Genomic DNA, 19,979 nt, shown 5'->3' with positions numbered 1-19,979 from the left:
TAAACATTTATACTTTTCTTGTAGAGTCAACTAAAATCAATTTGAGAGGTCTTAAAATAATTCAGATTGTAGTAGCAACGCAATAATGCAATTAAGGACCATTTATTTTTTAAATTTCCATTTCTTAACATTAGAGGAAGTATAACCCCCACCCAGTGCTTCCAATTTCATGCCTCTTTCAATCTCTCGCTTGCCATTTGGTTGGGTCAATTAATTGCTTCCAAGTGGGCGCACTGTCACGCCCCCTTGCAGATGTCACCGGTTATTCATTGCGGTTGCAGTCGCTTCCACTTTTGAAGTGCTCTTTTTTTTGCACACTTTAGATGATTGCATCCCACATTTCATATCCTGCAAGCACTTCCCTGTAACCTGTAACCTGCATCCAATGTTCTTCGTCCTCCTGTTTAATCTCGCAGCAAAAAGAGATGAATCGTGTGAGTCAGTCAAGGGCGTAGTCAGGTTTTTTCCTTAAGGGGTATTTATGTTTTTTTAAAACAAATAACACCATTTTGTATTGAAATTATTATCGCTGATAACTAATTATTAACACTAAATATTATTATTCAAGTACATTGTACTTGAATTGAGAACATTCGTTCTTAAAAACAGTGCAAGTACATTTTGGTATCAATGTTCTCAATATTAGAACGAAGTGGTGAGAAGAGAAAAGTTAAATTGAGTTTACTTATATACTTTTTCATAAGTATACACTATTGACTGGACTTATAGTTTATTTGTTGAAATATACAATGTAAGTACCGCCAACTCAACTTGATTCGAGCAAAATGAAAATATATTCAACTTTTAAGAACATTTTCAACTCAGATGAGAACGTCAGAATTTTTCCTGTGTGGGCAAGAGTACAACATATACATGTTTAGGGAACAAGGGTTATCCTAACTTATGAACTACTCTGGATCTGGTCATCCTTAATAATCATCAAAATAATTTAATGGGGTTTTTTACCCCGAATGTCCTGCGTACGCCACTGTGAGTGGGAGAGGGATGGCGAGAAGTGCGCAGTACTTACACCGCTGAGCACAAACAATTGCCAGTGGGCGTGTGGGGGTTAATCGGGCGTATGTGGGCGTGCTGCATGGGGGCGTGGCAGGCAGTGTTGGTAAATGCTTCGAGTGTATTAGGGCAGCCAAGCGGAATTTCGCAGCCTCCAAGGCTGTTAGCGTTGATTAAAAACTAGTGCTCTCGAAAACAAGAAAAGGGAGCTGTGACAAAAACAACTATTTTCAACAAAAAGGACAGAAAATGGGGTAAAAAAGTCGGAAAAGGTAGGCAGAGGAGTACCGAACGAGATGTGAATATGGGATTTGCTTGGGGAATTGCTCAAATCTCAACAGGTGCACGCACTTTTGAACACATAATCCATCTCTTTTCCTCATCCACACTCCCACACATGCAAATGTAGGAAATTTTGTGGCAACTTCAGTGCGAAGACAGCGAGGCAGAGACTGCCAAAAAGTTTTTAATTATTATAATTAATTACTTTGATCTCTGACTGGCAACTCGCTCCTTCTCGCTGCTATTAATTTACTTGATTAAGATGGGGGTTTTTTCCCGCCTCCATTGTTAAAATGTATCTCACATAATTGGGAAAGTGTAATGAATTTACTTTTTCAGCGAGACCTGCGTTGACTGTGATAGATTTTCATTAGAGCGGACAGCATGTGTGGAGCGCGGCTAAGGGTTAATTAGGGGAGGGCCACAGGAAGGTTAAGATGCTTTCGGTTAGAAAGATTAATTCATCATAAGTGCTTGGAACTTTCAACTATGCATAAATTATGATTAACCTAAGCCTTAGGGATTTGTATGTTTGCTAAGAAAATATTTCATATCATTTTAAATTATACATCAAGGTTAAGGTGTCAAATAAAAATTGTTTAGATGATAGTAAATAAAACTATTTAAAAACCATAATATAATGATAAATACAAATACCAATTCTTCTTTGCGTCTACTTATCTTTTCTATGGATTTTTTGAACTCAGTAATCTCCAAATTTAGTTGATGGCTCATTCAATTTTTAATTGCACGATTGAACCTTTGACTTTGACAAAGAAAAATAGTTAAAGACTAACTAATCGTAGAATCAGGTTTTTGGCGTTACGTTTTCTTCCATTCTCTGTAAACATATCTTACTCATATTCTTATAAGTTTAGCTCTTAGTCTAAAGGCACCCTAAGACAATTTGGTATCCATACTTCTTTGGCTAAAATTCATTAATCAATCGATTAAAATTTGTTACCCCTTCTCAGAAGCAAAAACTTATATTTATTTTAATTATAAAACAAGGTTAAACTTAGTGCTGGCTTTAGTTAATGAAAATTATAACCTTTCGCGGTCTTCGGCGAAAGCTTAATGCAAAGAGATAGATAAAGAGGGAAATCAAAAGAACATGCTTCAGATCGCGTGCTCTGAATTTTCGATGAAACGGTACTGTCGCAAAAAGCGATTCTTCTGCTTGTTCTTGCACCATTCCAGTTGAAGAATCGTCTGCTGATTGATGGGGAGTCAAGCGGAGACAGCGGACAACTTGCAACAAATTAAGCGTCTTGTGTGGTCAAGCGTTGCGGTAGATCGACGCCACCTGGTCAGGTAACCACCACCACCACCCTGCCTCATCGACATACTCACTAGCTACAGATAAAAAAAAAGTTTTAAGAAAGATACAAATTAAGAACACAGTAAAAATGTTTTAGAATTTGCAGAGCAGATCTTTCAGGTGGTTGATATTGTTAAGTATTGATATTGTTAAAGTAAAAATTTGAGAAATTCCGTAACCTTTAGGGCAAATATCGCTATCGACTATTTAAAAGATATATTTAGTATATCAATCTTCAAATTTATTTAAATAATTAAAAGTTATTGTGCCCCATCAAAATAACTTATTTCGAAGCCTCACAGAGAAAACTATCCAAGAACATTGTTCTTGAATTGAGAACATTCGTTCTTAGAAACCGCCTAAGTACATTTTGGTATTAATATAAGAACGAAATGGTGAGAATTGAAAAGTTAAATTGAGTTTATTTAACCACTTTTTGAATGTATACACTAAGCACTGAACTAAAAGTTTATTTGTACATACAAGCAAAAAAAAAACATTTTCCACTTAAAAATGTCGTTCTATTTTTAAGAACATTTTTAACTCAGATGAGAACGTCAAAATTTTCTCTGTGCTTGAGTGGAGATTATATTAAAATGGATCCAGCAATGCTTTTATTGTTGTGTCTCCAGAATATATTTTGAAGTTTAGGTAATTTCGTCTATCGTATCAATATCGTTTTTATTTTAAGTGTATCTCCACATCACCCCCTCCCCTCGAATCCAAAACCACTGGCAATTTCCAGAGAGTGACCACCGCCGGCGATGCCTAAATTCAGCTGGACACGAGCGCCAATGCAGCGATCAAGTGACATTTTATTGTCGGCAATCCCTGGCTTTGCCTCTTGATTTTTCGCTGCTGCTGGTTCTGTTTTTGCTTCTGATGCATTTGCTATTTAGAGGCATGAAGGCAGCGACGGATAATTGACAACAGTTAATTCCATTCCATTGATCGCTGGAGCGTTGAAATGTCGCAAATTTAATTATTGAAGCCGCACGCTGCCAGTTCCACAGGAATCCCCCCACTGACTGTGGGTGGGCAGAAATGCAAGGAGCCGTAGTACATGGGCGTCGCCAGAATCTATTCTTACCCCCTATTAAAGAAAGATTTTTCAAAGATTTTCACAAAATACTGGAATTTTCTTATTGACCTTTGTTAATATAGACTGTTGAGACCTTGTTATAGATTCTAATGATCCTAATTCTTTAAGGTTTTGATGTAAGATAATATCTTCGAGAGTGGGTGCTCCACAACCAGGTACGCAGATGTTTTTATATAGTCTTTACTTACCTAATTATAATATACGAGTAAGCCTACAGCTTATTCTCAATAGTTATTAACATTATAATATTTATAGGAAAGGATATAATAAATTTGGAATATTTTATATTTTAATATGCTTTATCTTATCTTCTTCATAATCTTCTTAACATATTAAATTTTTTAAAAATGGTTTATATTAGGAAAATATGTAAATATAAAGCCTATGACCAACTTTTTTTAATTTGATAGTAAAAATCCTTTTGGGGAAACACTGAAACAAATCTCTTCCTTTCCAAAAAATCGACTACATATGGATGATATTTAATTTTATTTCGATTGGACTCTTTTTTGCACCAGTTTACCTGCGCCCATGGGGTGCGGTAGTCTTAAGCACTTTTTGACATTCAAGCCAAAGCAAACAAAAAGGTTCAGAAGGGATTGGGGAGCAGTAAGATGGGCAGGTGGGTCAGGTGAGTCAGGTGAGTGCCGCCAAACGAGAACCAAACAAAACGGACTGTTTCCTGACAAATTCCTGTCATTTCGTCAGGAGCAGGAGAAAAAGCTGGCAAAAAAAATGTAAATGGAGCTGCAAAAAAGGAGACCAACGATTTGTGCAGTCATCGGAAGCGGAAGCCAGGACTCACTGCCTCCTGCCCCATCTCCTCCTCCTCCCTCCTCCCTCCTCCGATGACCAAGTGACGAGGACATTCGGTCCTCGGAGTGAATCAAGGATAAAGCGCAGTTGTGAAGGCAGAGTAAAGAGCTCTGTTGACTTAAATCGTTTAGGTAAAGTTAAACAACTTGTTCCGTTAATTGTTAAACAATGCCCAGTCGAAAGGAGGGAAAACAGAGGGTCTGAGAGCTTTTCCCTTTCCCTGGGAGATTGACAGAATTGCTGGAAATAATTGATGGAAAAAGTGGAAGCAAACAACTGATGGAAATCTGAAGGATGGAAAATTTGGCGTTTAATTGATTAAAGATGTGCACGGTGAACTATAGTTTACCTTTAAGAAATGTATTTTTTCACAAGGAATGAGTTCATATAAACTCAAAAATATCTCTTTATTTGTGGTAAAGCTCCTAACTTTTTTCAAACTTGAACTAATGCACAACTCTTTATTTAAATTTGAGTCCAAAAGTATTTTGTTGGGGGCATCATATTAAAATAATAATACCTTCAAATAAATTTAAAATAACTTCCGACCCATTTATAACCCTTGAAATATAATTATACCTTCCTAACTGAGTTTCGGGATCTCCAACTTTAATTGATGTTGCTAATGAACCCTTGTTCATGCAATATGTGCACTTTTCTGACGCTTCAGTTATTTGTTGCTGTTTTTCCACATGCGGGGGGTAATGGGAAGGTAGTGTCCTTGCAAAAGGGTGAAAATTCCACCCAAAATAATGGCAACTGTAATGAAAGCAACAACACAGCAGCAGGCATAAGAGCAATAGCATCTCCATATGCAGACATAGATTTCCGTTGCGTTTCCCTTGGGGCGTTTTCCGTTTCATTCCATTTCTCGTAACTCTTTTTTTTTGCTTTTCCACACACTTTTCGGACCTTTCCTATTGTACCCACTCTTCAAAATGGATGACAATGACAATAAACATAGCATAAATCTAAATTTACTGTGTTGTTTAGGATAATGTCAACATTTTGGAAATTATTTATTATATTCTAATAGGTACTTTAAATATTCGTGGTAAAAAACAAATATAAATTATAAAACCTATTTAAAGTAGGACAAATTTTTTTTTTTATTTGGGAGAAAAAGACCGTTAAGAAATGAAGCTCGGGCCATTCATTTTAATAGAAGCACAGCTAACCTGAGTATTTAATGGGAGTCCTATGTATCTGTTTGTGGCACGTTGTTTAAAAAAACCAATCTTACCAAAAATATCACATCAAATTTTAATCTTTAATTTTAAAATTGAAAATAATCAATTGATTTTATTATTCATATTAAAGTATTAAAATATTTCCTTAAATAACAAGATTTTTAAAGCACTCAACAAGCTTTTCATCTAAGAGCCCGTCGATAAAGCAGTTTGCCATTCTCTTTGGATTTGACTCTTTTCGTGCTTCTCTTAGTTCCGGATATTACTCTTAAGAAAAGCAGTTGATTCTTATTGGTGACTAGAAGTGAAAGAAATTAGAGCAAAAAATAAAAGAAAGTGACCAAATTGACTTCTGAGTTTTCTTTTGCCAAACCTAAAAAAAACCTTTCATACAAATATTCATACAGCTGTATCGCACTGGAAAATCATGTAAATTTTTAGTCGCACCCAAGATCCCAAGCTAAATTATGAGCACATTTTCACTTCAAATTTGACTAAAAAATGTTATTTATTGCAGGAGCCAGACGAAAAAACCAAACAGAATTAAAATGCATTACAAACAATTTGTTAACCGTGAAATCCGGAGGGTTGTGGCTGCTCTCCGGAAAGATTGTAAGCAATGCATATTAAATTTACGGTTTTTTCTGTTATTTTTTTTTTCAGATTCACCTTCGAGTATATTTAATAGAAATGTTCCGGCAATTAAGCTTCCGACGAATTTTACACTTTTGTGCACAAAAACAAAGTGGAATAAAAAAAACAGGATAGCATTTTCATTGTTTGCATATTTAATAAAGCTAATCAAAAACACGTCGCGCCCTCGCCGGATTCGAAAAACCCCGATCCCTATAGCCGTAGCTTTAAACCCGCCCGAATCCGAGGATTTTAGGGGAGTGAGGCGGTGCAGTGACAGCATCCTTCGAATAATTTATTGGCCAGCACTCAAGGACACAAAGTCGGGGAAAGACAGGCAAAAAAATATCAACAAACGCAGTACAAACAAACGGATATCGAACAAAACTGTGAAAAACCCAGCGGGAAACCACCGACGGCAGCCAAACTAATTTGTTGTCAGTTTTATGCGACAAAAACGAAAACAATAAAGCAGTAAAAACAAATTGTTAGAAAGAGATGCGGCGAGGGGAGTGAGGGGGAAAACGCGAAGGACTACGATCCTTGCAGCTGCCATGAAACTGGTGAATTATTGATTGAATTAATATTTATTATAGAACTATATTCTACTTATTCATAAATAAAGGGGGAGAAAAATCGGGAAATTTATTTTTACTTCTTTATAAAAGCAACTTCAAGTCCAAGTTGTATGAATGTTTTTGCATGATCAACTAAACACAAAGAAATGTATTCAGTAAAATTGACTATTACGGATAGTTACAAAGCTTTAAAAAAATGTTGATAACCATTCAAATTAGTGATTTGTATATTGTTTTTGATTTAGTTACTATTTAATAGTAAAACTACCATACAATTTTAAGTTGTGCCTATTTTATTGTTGTAAGAATAACTATTTCGCTGGTCAAATTGACAATTCGATGGGGTTGATGGTAGGCAATTTATATAAACTATGGTTTTGTATTTCCAATAAATCCTTTTATAATCTTTAGATTATCTCAGATCTTTATTATTATTTATGAAACTTCAATATCCCTAGTCCCTAAAATAAAAACATCTCCATAAATAATAAAAAGGTATATTTCCAAAAAAAAATTTTAATTGTAAGCTTACAGTAAACTTTAAAAACTAAGTATGGGCCATTTTCTTTATCAATTTAAAGGTAAAATTACATTGATTCAACATGTTAAATCTTAACTGTGGTAAAAGATCTTAAACGAGTGATATCACTCAGCTAACAACATGCGTAATCCTTTTATAAATACTAAAAAAGGTATACTTTAAAAAAATAATAGTATTGCATTGTTTTCACATGGTGAATCTTAACTTTTGTAAAATATCTTAAACGATTACCACTTGGTATCACTCAGTTATCAACAATCATAATCCTCTGATTAAAATCACGAAACTCCCTCCCTCGGAACCGCAGGAAATCGGGTGTAAAGAAAAACAAACAGCAAATAAGTGGTCGCCGCACCGGAAGTCAACAAATGCTCTTAATTAACGATGCTGAACACCAGAAATTTCGAGTGTCAACTAACAATTTGTGGGTGCTGGTATCCTGGGTCCTGTGGCACTCGTTAGTCAAAGGATTTTCGCGCATATGGACTGAAATTGATGATGTGAGCAAGTGGCACGTAATCAATTTACCACCGCTCGCTTCATTTCGAATGCGAATTTAAGATGCCATTGTCCCAGTGCCCGGGGGCACCCCGTATTTTTTGTAGCCATTCGATGACCGGGGGTGGTTCTACGGTCGGTCCTCATTACGCAGGACTACGATCTGGTGTAACAGAATATCCACAACATATGTGCCACAAGGCCAGGATGTTCAAAATCCTATTGCAATCTCGTTGGGCTATTGAGCTTGGCAAACGCATTACTATCGAATTTGTGCGGCTGCAAAGAATATATCATGTTGCCGATTAAAATTACAACTATTAGAAAAAAATCTATGAATTTTTATACAGAATAAATATTATTTAGTATTACTATTTTCAAAGTTCTTGCACTTAGTATTCACGAATTACTTATTTTTTAAAAAAATGGTCAGTAGTATTTTATCATAACTATAAAGTATTTTATAAAACATTACATTTAAAGATTCTGAAAACATCTTAAAAATGTCATATTTTAATCCAGCAAAAATTCATCTCCTTCCATCCATATCTCACTTAATACTCCCCCCTTACATAACCCTTAGTTATTTTAATGGTAGCATCCAAATTTTCGAAATACACCCAAACCATCCCGAAAAAAACCCACCCACCCACATGTGGGACATTCGTTTTATTTTGTTGATTTGCCTGGGGTCCGTGTCTTATTTACATCGACTTTGGGTCGCCTTTTATGTTCCTAATGTCGCATAAACAGTGCTTAATAATGCACTAACCTTGGCGCATCGCCACTAACCGTGTAAAACGTGGCGGAACCCACCCAAAAAATACAAAAAAAAAACAAGAAACCCACTCGTCGACAGGGATTAATATTTAATTCGTGTGCGTTTGGATCCCGGTTCGAGTATGTATTTTAGGGAAAATTTAATGGCCATGGAAGAGGCAAGTATATCACAAGGATATCCGTATGAGATGTGGAGGTGGGGCAACCTTTTGTCTTGAATGAAATTTGACTTGACGACGACCTCGGGGATCATCGCCGTGTTTACCTGAGCACTCCACGTTTTTAAGCTATTGAAATATTCCGTTTGACCTGTTAAACAAATATGTATGAGCAAATATACCCCAAAAACCCAAGTGAAACAATAAGGCTTGTACTTCCAAACGACTTATATGATGGCCTGGCCAACTCTTAATCACTGTTTTCATTATGTGAGCTGACTTTTGCTGAATCGCACAATCGGAAGCGATTACCACACAATCAGGGGGGTGGAGCGGCCTCGAAAAGGGGGGTGTGGGAGGTGAAAGCACCCCCAGAGTGCAATTAGCAGGCAAACTATAAAATTTCAGTGTTTGTCTTGCCAGATACTTTCGCTCTGTTAGAGATACAGATACAGATACGATTGTGTGGTGGCAAAGGAGACAAAGGATGATGATGGCCATGTTTGGCCCCCTTCTTTTTTGACTCACATAACCCACATGGTTGGCAATTTCGGTGTACGCTTAATTGGCGTTCTGCGGCTTTTCCAGAGTCCCATCTTCAACCAAGACATTTTCACAGCTCTTTAATAGGCAAAGCCAAAGGTTTTCTCGAAATCTTTTTGACAAATGATGAGGAACTAGAACGCTTTTTAGATTTTCTGATTAAAATATTTCCTTAATCTGTACCTTATGCAACAAAATTCACTATACTATTGACCTAATATTTCCTACAAACATTGTATAATTTTATTCATAATGCCAAATTCTAAAACAAATGTATAGATTTATAACGATCATATTTGAACCATATTTTTCAGAAAAAGTTTCTATAAATGACATTTATAAAGAAGTACCATAAATATAAAAAAATAAATCTATTATATTTTACAGCATATATTTGTCTACAAGAATTCCATACCCTTAAATGTTTTTTCAAATCTAAATGGTACTTACCTAATTAAACAGCATAATGCATAAATACATTAATTATATCTTGGACATTATTTGTTTCCTTTATTTTCTAGGATAACCTATATTACCTATTGAATTGCTGAGGTATCGGTAAGGCCATTTTCTTCCGGTTGTAGGAACTCTTCTACCACTGCGTTGGTCATCCGGTTGAGTTTCTCGTGGAGCTCCTCCCAATTTTTTTCCTCCGGCAAGCCGCAGATCTCCGCGTTAAGTTTGATTTTTATATCGTTGGCAGCCGATCGCAGGGTGACCATGTATCCATTGGTGAAGGTGAAGGTGATCAGCTGAGCTTCGGGGTTCACGGGCAGACGAGCCTTTCCATCGCTAAAGGAGGTGTCCAATCCGGTGGTCAAGTCACGGACATGAACCACCTCGAATTCCTCCTCCAAAATGCACTTTGGATAACCCTCTTCATCTGTAAAGTTGCGCAAATGTTCAAAGATACTTGTGATCGTTTCCGGACTATCAGCCACAAAAATTGACGAAATCGAGGAGTGATAACCATAGGTATCGTAGATCTCCCTTAGCTTTTCAATCAGCGTTACATTTCGGGTGCTGCGCAGATAACAGGCCATGGTGGCCAACTGCATGGCTGCTCCGATACCATCCTTATCGGGCAGGCTCATCCCGAACATGTAGCCAAAACACTCCTCAAAGGCAAAGAGCACCGTTCTGCCCGATTTTTGGAGATCCAAGGCTCTATGTGCCATCCAGGGAAAACTGGGCATGCCCTCCACAAAGACAAATCCCTCTACTCGGGCCATCGCCGCCAGAATTCGCGAGCTCACCAGTGTTGCTATCATCACGCAATTGGATACAGCCGGTTTGGGTGTCCTGGTCTTGTAGTTCTCCAGGGCCCACCATCCGAACAGGGCGGCCAGTTCGTTGCCATTGAACAGCTTCCAGCGACCTCGAGGATCCAATTCTGCCACCGCCAGGCGATCCACATCGGGATCATTGGCCAGCACCAAAGTGCAGTGTTCCGCCTCCGCCTTTCTGATGGCCAGCTTTAGGGCTTCCCTGCCCTCTAAAATAGGAGAAAATTTAGTAATAAATAATTCTCCATTTTTTAATAATTTAAAGTCTTTAATAACTTCGTATACCTCGAAAATTAATCAATTGCTAATTTCCCATTATTAGTCAAACTCACAATATTAATATGCATCTATACATCAAACCAAATGTTGTTTCCATAGAGAATGAGATTTAATTTATTGTTTTGACGTCCAGCAAACCCAATTGCTTTAACGATCAATTTATTTGCTTGTTAGATAACCCTCATCTTAACTAGAACTCGAGAAAGAGGACCTTTATAATAAAGACCACTTCTTACTAAAATAATAAATCATTAATGCCAAGTAAACTAAATCAGATTTTGTTGCCCCTTTCATTATAGTAATATTTACAATTCTGTGGTAGGTAAAGATTAATGTTATGAATGTTAGACTACATTTAAAACATCAGTCCTCAGTTCCATTATAACCCATTTAAAAATTGTAATCTTCACTCACCTTCCGGATTTGGCTTAACAAGAGTGGGGAACTCGGGATCCGGATCCTTCTGCTCGAGGACGGGAATAACGGGTTTGAGTCGCGCCTGGTAGAAGGCCTCCCTCATGAAGGGGTAGCCAACGCCGTGGAGAGCCGTGTAGATGAATCGCAGCTGGCTGCACTCGTTGGTCTCCAGATAAATCGGTGGCAGCAGCTTCTTCAGAGTCTCGTAGAACAAGGGGTAAATCTGGCGAAAGGGATCTTCGATTAGAGGGTGATCAAGTACCAATGAAGTTTCCCAGGACGAAGGCTTCGGCTCCAGGTTATTAAGCATATAGTCATGGATTCGCTGATCATGTGGCGCCATCGCCTGGGCTCCATTGGACCAGTAGACCTTGATGCCATTATCCTCTTTTGGGTTGTGCGAGGCGGTGACCACAATCCCAGCCAGACACTGGAGTGTAACAATGGTAAATGGGATAAAGGGTGTCGGGGTCATCCGGGTGAAGAGGTAGACCTTGAAGTCGTTGTTGAGAAACACGGTGGCAATCAGTTGGGCGAACCGCTTGCTGTTGTACCTTCCATCGTAGCCAACTACCACGCCCTGCGTCTGCCGCTTCTGGATGCTCGGATAGACGTCGACCAGGTAGGCACATATGCCCTGGGCCACCTCAATGATCACCACGTCGTTCAGGGAATCGAATCCCGCCCGCATTCCACCCCTCAGGCCGGTGGCTAAGTAGGTGATCCTCCGACACAACCTCACCCGCAGAGCCTCCCAATCCTGATCCTTGACCGCCTCGGTCACCTGGTGGAGCGTCGCCTCGTTGCGGTCCCACATCACCCAGTTTTTGATCTGCTGGTCCAGATCCTCCTCGCCGGACAGCTCGAGGGTCTTCAGGAGTTCCTGCGGTGAAATCACCGTCTTCCGCTTCATGGTGATAGACATCTTCTGGCCGAGATTCGAGGGATGACCTTGCTAACTGGAAATTTTAATACCAAAACTTACAATTTGATTTTTAAGATGAGTTTTAGCTCCCGGTTCTTACAATCTGCTTCGAAATTGTATCTTTTTTAAACCAAACAAGGCATCTTTGCTTATTAACAATGGTACAACCTGCTTAACTTTTGCAACCAAAACAAATTTTCATGTTGTTTTATTTTTTACCATTAAATAGTATTATAACCATTCAAATAGTAGAAAAACTATTTTAAAAAATTGTATCTATTTTGTTGTTGAGTACTAACATCAAAACTACAATCATGATTTTAGAAATTACAAATCATAATTGTGGATTAACTATTTAACTGAATCCTACCTCCTGGAAAAATTTTTGGTAGCTTAGTTGGTAGAGAGTTATTATACTTTGTTCGTATAACAAACCCCTTCTTAGGAAAATTGGCCTTTATTATTAGCAGTTAGCGAGGGCTAGGATTTTTTTTTTGGAAAGTCCTTTACCCTTTCCTCGGCTACTGACCAATTGAAAATTTATGGCCCCCACTCATTGCGATTTACGAGCCCCGTGAGGCGGACTCAAGCGGCTAAGCTCCATCAACCGCAAATTGATCCATTGGCCATTTGATTTGGCCTGGCCAGTTCGGGATTTATGACCTAGGAAAAAGTCGAGGAAAAGGGAAAGTCCTGATGGGTTTGAGGCGAAGACTGTCGGCATCAAAATCTATGTAAAATATATTTTATGGAATGTGCCCTGCTCTCTCTCTCTCTCTCTCTATGCCATAAACATGATTTCAATTTGTCATCAATTATGCAAAGCGAGTCTAGGAATGTTGGGGTTCCCAACTCCAGGAATCGAATCCTTTGGCTCGGAGTGGGTAATTTGCAGAGCGGTAATTGGGTTACACAGGCGCATGCAACATTTATCAGCCACACCCCCTTATTGTCTGATGTCCTGACCCCTTCTGCGCCCCCCTTGCGACCCCTCTACGCCCCTGCCTCCAGGCATTTGCCCTCTGACACGTCAATTGCATTCTAAACATTCAGCGCAGAGCTCTCAACTCCCCACAAAACCAAGGGCTCATCGGCAGGCATATGCATCCTTTGCCGCAGTGGCAGCATTAGTATTAGTGTTAGTCCTTGCACACGAACACACATGGTCGCACACCCTCACACGTGGTTACACACACACAAGCACACTCACTCGAAATGCATTTCGCGTCAAATTGTCAGAGTGTTAATTAAAAATGGACACTTGAATAGGCAGCAAGATAGGCAAAGCGCACACAGTTGCACTTTCCTGGCCAGCGGTTGTGGTAATTGTCCTGCACTCTATCCAACATCCTTGCCCCATCCAAATACTCCACTCTCTCCATCAATCCCCCCATTAAAAATCGACTGAAAGATCCTGAGAAGTTAACGGACTATTGAAAAACGTTTAAGTTTTCTAGCGGACTTTTCATGTACTCCCTAAGATTGGTAATTAATTCCCACTTTACAAAGTAAAAGTATGTAAGCAATAACCGTGCTAAACATTTACACACAAAGAGAAATATCCAAGAACATTGTTCTTGATTTGAGAACATTCGTTCTTAAAAACCGTGTTTTTAAAAAGTAAAAGTATCTAAGCAATAGCGTGCTAAACACTCACACACATAGAGAAATATCCAAGAACATTGTTCTTGAATTGAGAACATTCGTTCTTAAAAACCGTGTATTTACATTTTGGTATCAACGTTCTTAATATTAGAACGAAATGGTGAGAATAGAAAAGTTAAATGGAGTTTATTTAACCACTTTTAAGTATACCCTACTATTTGTTGAGATATACAATGTACATAACTACCGCCATCTCAACTTTATTCGGGCAAAGTAAAACCATTTTCAAGCTAAAAATGTCGTTCTATTTTTAAGAACATTTTCAACTCAGGTGAGAACGTCAGAATTTTCTCTGTGCATATGAACTATCGTGTATATCATAAATGAAAAATGCGATAATCATATAATTATCACAAAACTAGAAAATATGTTTTAATTTATTTATCTAAAATAAATACTTATATTAGATAAATAAAAAAGGTATTTGATTTCTTTATTTATTGCTATTGATAATCTTTTTTAATGAACATTTTCTTCCAGAAAAGTGTCATAAAGCAATTAAAACATCATAAGTATGGCAGAGTCACCACATGCTGTATCCAAAACCAATCTTGTACTTGATTTATGAACCTCTGGGTAAGTGAACTCTAATAGGTTTTCCCGTCCTCCAGATGTCTCTATCTGGATTTGTTTTAAGTGCTCCGTGCGATTTCCACATTTGCATAGAGACTGCCTAGGCAATTTACTTTTTGGAAAGAATCAGATCCTGCGGCAACGAATATTGAGTGTTTACGGCCCATGGCTCCCTAGATACATGGCCATTCCATCTCCATCTCGTTCGCAGAATGCAGGCTACCCAGATAATGCGTTTGCATAATTTTAATCGTTGGGATCTGAGCTGCAGAACTGCTGTTGTGTGAATTTTTTATGGCACCCGCGAGTATCCTGTGTGGCAGGATGAGTATGTGCGCATGATCTCCTGATTTTCAAGTCGAATAACTAACGCTATCGAAGCTATTAATATGCTAATTTAAAGCATTTTATGGCTGGCAAAATAAGAAAACTCCACCTTCGACTGGGGAGCTGTAGAGGAAAAGCCAGACTCACCACCCGGAAAATCCCAGCACAACCTGCTCGCGTTTACATTTCACCAGAATTAAAACCGAATCATTCATTTCATTCAAAGCCTCAAATTGAAATTGACATTTTGTGCGTGAATCTCGGAATTATTTGACATTTATCATTCCATATATATTTGGCTAATGCCAATCAGTCTGAGGATTTACCGCCTTCGAAAAGTGGTTTTTAATGTCTGCACCGGCAGTCCGATGATGATGAGGCTGACATTTAAGACCCTTTTTGGCAGCAGCTGGTCCCTGACAAATGTGAAATAAATGCAAATCTGCTGAACTTTGATGAATCTAATATTTCCCCGAAAAGGAAATCTCCCCTCCAAATAGTTTCAGCCATATTACGAATCACCTTCGACTACAAAATAAATTTTCGGTAATTTATTTAAGGGCCTGGCTTTTCATATTTTCATATTTGAGCAATTCAAAGTCCTGGAAAATGAAATTTACATCATTTGTTTATTTGTATCGCCCATGTCCTGTGTCCTGTCCTGCGGTCACCCCCTGAGAATCCTTTGGGAATACCCAGCCAAGCAATTCAGTAAGATGTGCCAGTCAAAAAAAAAAAAAAAAACAGCATCGCAAATTTGATTACCAACCACAGAAAAAAAGGAAATATTTTTCGTTTGTTTGCATATATATTTTTTTTGCGCCTTGCCAAGTTCCTTTGAAATTAACGCATTATGTTTATGTATTAGATGCAAATAGAAATGGCCAAAGGACCTTCACACATGGCTGGCCAAAGGGTCAGAAATCCAATTTCGCAACTTCAATTTCCTGGGGGTCTCCTTTTCGGATTGTAGAAGCCAACGATTTTATTGCACATCAAGTTGTCTTTTCAGGAATTGCTTTGGTATATCCTTACCCCCCTCTGGTTACGAAATTCTGGCCAAGGTTTTTAATTGCCGACATGGATTCCATCCTCCATGCACTCCATGCAAACTCGTAAGCGGTTACGCAATCACCATTACCCATGGCATTTCCCAATTTCCACTCCAGACACCTCGAACCTAATCAGCTGAATGCGATTTCGATGTTTTCATTGGGGGGCGAAAATGTGTGAAAAGGGGAGCTCTCGTGACGTGACAGGAAAATTCAGCACTCAAAGGGTTGAACTTTGATGGAATTGTTGGCACTTTTCCACGCAAAAATAGAACCAATACTCCACTCTTTTTCGGCATTAATAAAAGAATATGTGGCATTGCTCCTGCCCCTGTAAGGGTTAACCTTAGTCTGTCGTAGTCACAGGAGACCTTCCACTTGACACTATCGAACATCGAGTGTTTGCGCCAAAATCCTTGAAAGGAAATCTCACTTTGGCTGTCAATTTGCTTTGCATGCGGAATACCGAAACATTAAATCAAAGGTGACTGCATAGTGGAGTGAAATTCCAAAATCCAGATATTGGGTGACTTAAACGTAAAGAATGTTGAGAGACTTAAGAAATTGTTATAAAAAAGATTGTATTTTCATAAGCAATTTAAACCCACTTGGCTTATCAAAAACAATCTTACACTTGATTTATGGTCTTAGATTTCTTTAGAAGTGCCAGAACCTTTAAACCAGCTATGTATATGGGTATTTAAAATCACATTCCCAGAAATAACCGTATCTGCATTTTGGGTGTAATGCTTTAAAGTGGGATATTTTCTTAAATTTTGAACCTCAGCTTGCCTCGTAAAAATAAAAAGTAAGCATAAGCCTCCACCTTTCAAGGAAAATCCCACAATTGTGCTTAACTCATTGAACTCCAATTATGATTCGAATTTCACTGGCTCTGGGTGAGCTGTAATTAAGGATTATTGTCATGTCCTTTGGCTGGGATCCAGAGGGTTGGGCTGACACAGCAAGTAGCCGAACTGCTCGAGTCCTCCTCCTTTGAGCTGGATTGCAAAGCCGACCGGCGATGTGGCAAAAATATAAAAATATAAAAATTATTGATTATCAGCATTGGCATCTCAGCGATTTGCTGCAACAGGCCGCGTCCCAGTGTTTTTTGTGCGCCCAGCGGTTTCGGTTCGGTTCGATCCCATCATTAAAATCATTGTGCGATATCGACACCTCGGCCAGCACTTTTTTCCATCATCGAATCGCCGGCCGAAGGCACTAGTAAACATAATAAATAGCGGAGGCAAAAAGCGAGATCGTTTCGCTTGTCGCACAAGTGTTGTCAACAGGTTCTGCGGAATTCTCCTCAGACTCCGAATCCGAAGACTGCCACTGAAGAAGTGGAGCTGTTTCTTAGTTCTTATATCTGCCGGGCGAAGAAGGGTCCTCAGGAATTGGGGGCATCTGGTGAGGCACTGGCCACAGGTTCTCCAATGAGATATTCTGCTGTGTTCTGCTACGATCGTCCATCATGCAGGGATGACAAGTGATCAAAAATGCAGCAATATTTTACAGCCAGCAGTTTGTTCGTCGTGTTTACAAGTTGATCGGTGATGAACGAGCTATCTTTGGTTCGATATGACAACGTGACACGGGGGATAGGTATCTTAAAACTAAAAAAGAGTGTAAATTTAAATACTTTAAAATAAATAAAAAAAAATAAGTTATTTGCCTGTTATTTATTTTAACGCTTCCAAAGGGCTTAAAATAAGTTTTTAGAATTTATGTAGACTTAAAAAAATATTTGTATACTTTTATGTAAGATCAGGAAATATATTGTCTTAGTTGTTAGGTATCTAAATATGAAAAATTCGAATACAAAAGAAATTAATCTTTAGAGGCTAAGAAAATGAATCTAATGTTTGTAAAAACAAGCCACTGCATAAGAAGGTATTAAAAAGGTAAGTAGTGAATTGGTTTGCGTATACTAAAAATGAGATTATTCATATTTAAGGATGGTAAAAATAAAGATAATTGATTGGCATTTTTATTTACATATTTTCTAATATAGGGACAATTGATTTGAATTTTTTCTCACGATCTCCGTCATTATTCCATCCATAGAGTCCACTCTGGTGACACATTTCAGTACTGAACTGGCCCTGGACCAGCAGCTGCTTTCTCCTTAATTGTCCTTATCACTTTGTCATTAGCTTTGCCTGGGCTGGCTCATAAATATTTATAGCCAACTGGCTGAAAGGCCGACGGGCTGGCAAGTGCAGATTTGAGATACTCGAACATTGATTAAATGTTTAACCGGCCAGCGGGCCGCCGAATATGGCAAACAGTTCATAAATTAAATCAAAAGGGTAGAAAATCAATTAAAAGTGTCGCCAGCGTCTCTAACTGTTAATGCTTTATAGCCACCAATCCATTTCTATAAAAGCCAACAATTAAAGTTCATAAATTACGGCCAAAGATCGAAGCTGTGCATTCGTAGCACTCCGACTACGACTTCGATTTCGACTTCAGCTGCCAGTTCTCCACTGATCTGCACGTGCCGCGAATTTCCGAATCGATTTTGGCATTCCATCAAAGCCAAATTCAGTTCCCGTCTTTTGTCAGGGATCAGGCTTAAATCACCAGACACACCAAAAGATACAAACAAAAAATCAAACAAATTTAAGCGGGACAGCGGCAAAAACTGAGTGGCAACTATTGACCATTTATGGCATTGGCTTCCTATTAAAAATTATTACTTAGTCGCCCCGACTTCACAAGCAGCAAATTACGGATTAATGTTCCATTCGCTTTTTGCTCCTCGAACTGATCCCACTCCTCTTAACCCCTCAGGCCCCTTAACCCCTGTTCCTGGTTTTGGGATCGTGATCAGCACTCAAAGTGATTGGATGGAACAAGTTTGGTTTGATCTCAAAGGCTGCACTTTTGATTCGATTTGGGGATAAACGATTTGCAGTGATACTTAACTGACTGATACCGGCTAAAATAGGAAGTGATCATAAAGCCCTTTTAGTTGGGAATTTTAACTATGAAAGAAAATATTTCAAACGGAAGTTTTAAAATATCTGATTGTTTGATATAAATCGATTCTTTGTTTCTGTCGATAGCTTACTAATTAATACAAGCTAAAATAGGAACTATTCATTTTGGAATTTTAAATATGAAAGGAAATATTTAAAAAGGAAATTCTTAAATATTTAAAACAATATTTTTTTTTTCTTTATTTATCCTCACGACTTAAGATTTCTTCTTTCCTATGCAAATTCCAAAGCAAAGCTTTGTGTAAAACAAATCCAAAATGCCCTCCCTCAATTCCCCAAACTTCTAATTACCTTCACAGCATCCAATTACTTTCGCCGGGTCTCCGGGCGCCCTATGAATTGACTTTCCAAAAATAACACCTGCCCAAATTATTAAGTAATTAACCGAATGCTCAGGCACCATAATCCTTTTCGGGCCACTTTCACTGGCTGTTTTGGGCTCATTAAAATTAATGATTTCGGCCGTGTGGCCGCCTGGGCCTCTCTGCATATTAATGGCCCAAATGTCCGCGGGGATAATAAACCGCTAATAAGAAATTAAAAGACACTTGTACTCAAAATTCGAAAGATTTCTCAGCTAGCTGCCGTAAAAATTAACTAATTGGTAAATGATGGAAGGTAGGTGCGAAGGGGGTTAGGTTTTGCGGCGAAGAAAGCATCCTTGGTCATGCATTTTTAAGTAGCCAGTGCGAAGGAAATGCCTTGGGATTTGGCAATGGGTACTCCAAGTCCTCGAAAGAAGTGTCCACCTGGGAGTGAATTGTCATTTCAAGGGGTTGACTCGCTTTAAAACGGTTGTTCGATGAACTGGCGAATGCCGAATGCAAATTAAATGGACAACCACGACCCTGATCATCCTGCCACCTCGCAGCTCTCCTCCCAGAATACCTGAAAGCCACACAGGAATGCAACTGAATCGAAGCGCAGCCGGTGGCGTTAATTAAATACAATTTTTAATACCCTAAATTACAGGTGTCAAAGAGTATAACAG

The 19,979-nt window shown here is 38.5% G+C and overlaps 1 protein-coding gene across 1 annotated transcript; it reads right to left on the bottom strand.

The window, feature by feature from the left end:
- Nucleotides 1-9,968: 9,968 nt before the first annotated feature.
- On the bottom strand, nt 9,969-12,468 carry Pgm2b (Phosphoglucomutase 2b). Its single transcript, XM_017072541.4, has 2 exons — nt 11,436-12,468; nt 9,969-10,951 (listed from the first exon to the last, which is right to left on the bottom strand). The coding sequence occupies exons 1-2, from the start codon at nt 12,361-12,363 to the stop codon at nt 9,993-9,995; spliced, it is 1,887 nt and encodes a 628-aa protein (XP_016928030.2). The 5' UTR covers nt 12,364-12,468; the 3' UTR covers nt 9,969-9,992.
- Between the last annotated feature and the right edge of the window lie 7,511 nt (nt 12,469-19,979).

The sequence above is a fragment of the Drosophila suzukii genome, chromosome 2R, assembly GCF_043229965.1.
Source record: "Drosophila suzukii chromosome 2R, CBGP_Dsuzu_IsoJpt1.0, whole genome shotgun sequence".
NCBI lineage: Eukaryota > Metazoa > Arthropoda > Insecta > Diptera > Drosophilidae > Drosophila > Drosophila suzukii.
Note: the sequence above shows the minus strand (reverse complement) of the source record. Positions and strands in the feature narration are given on the sequence as shown.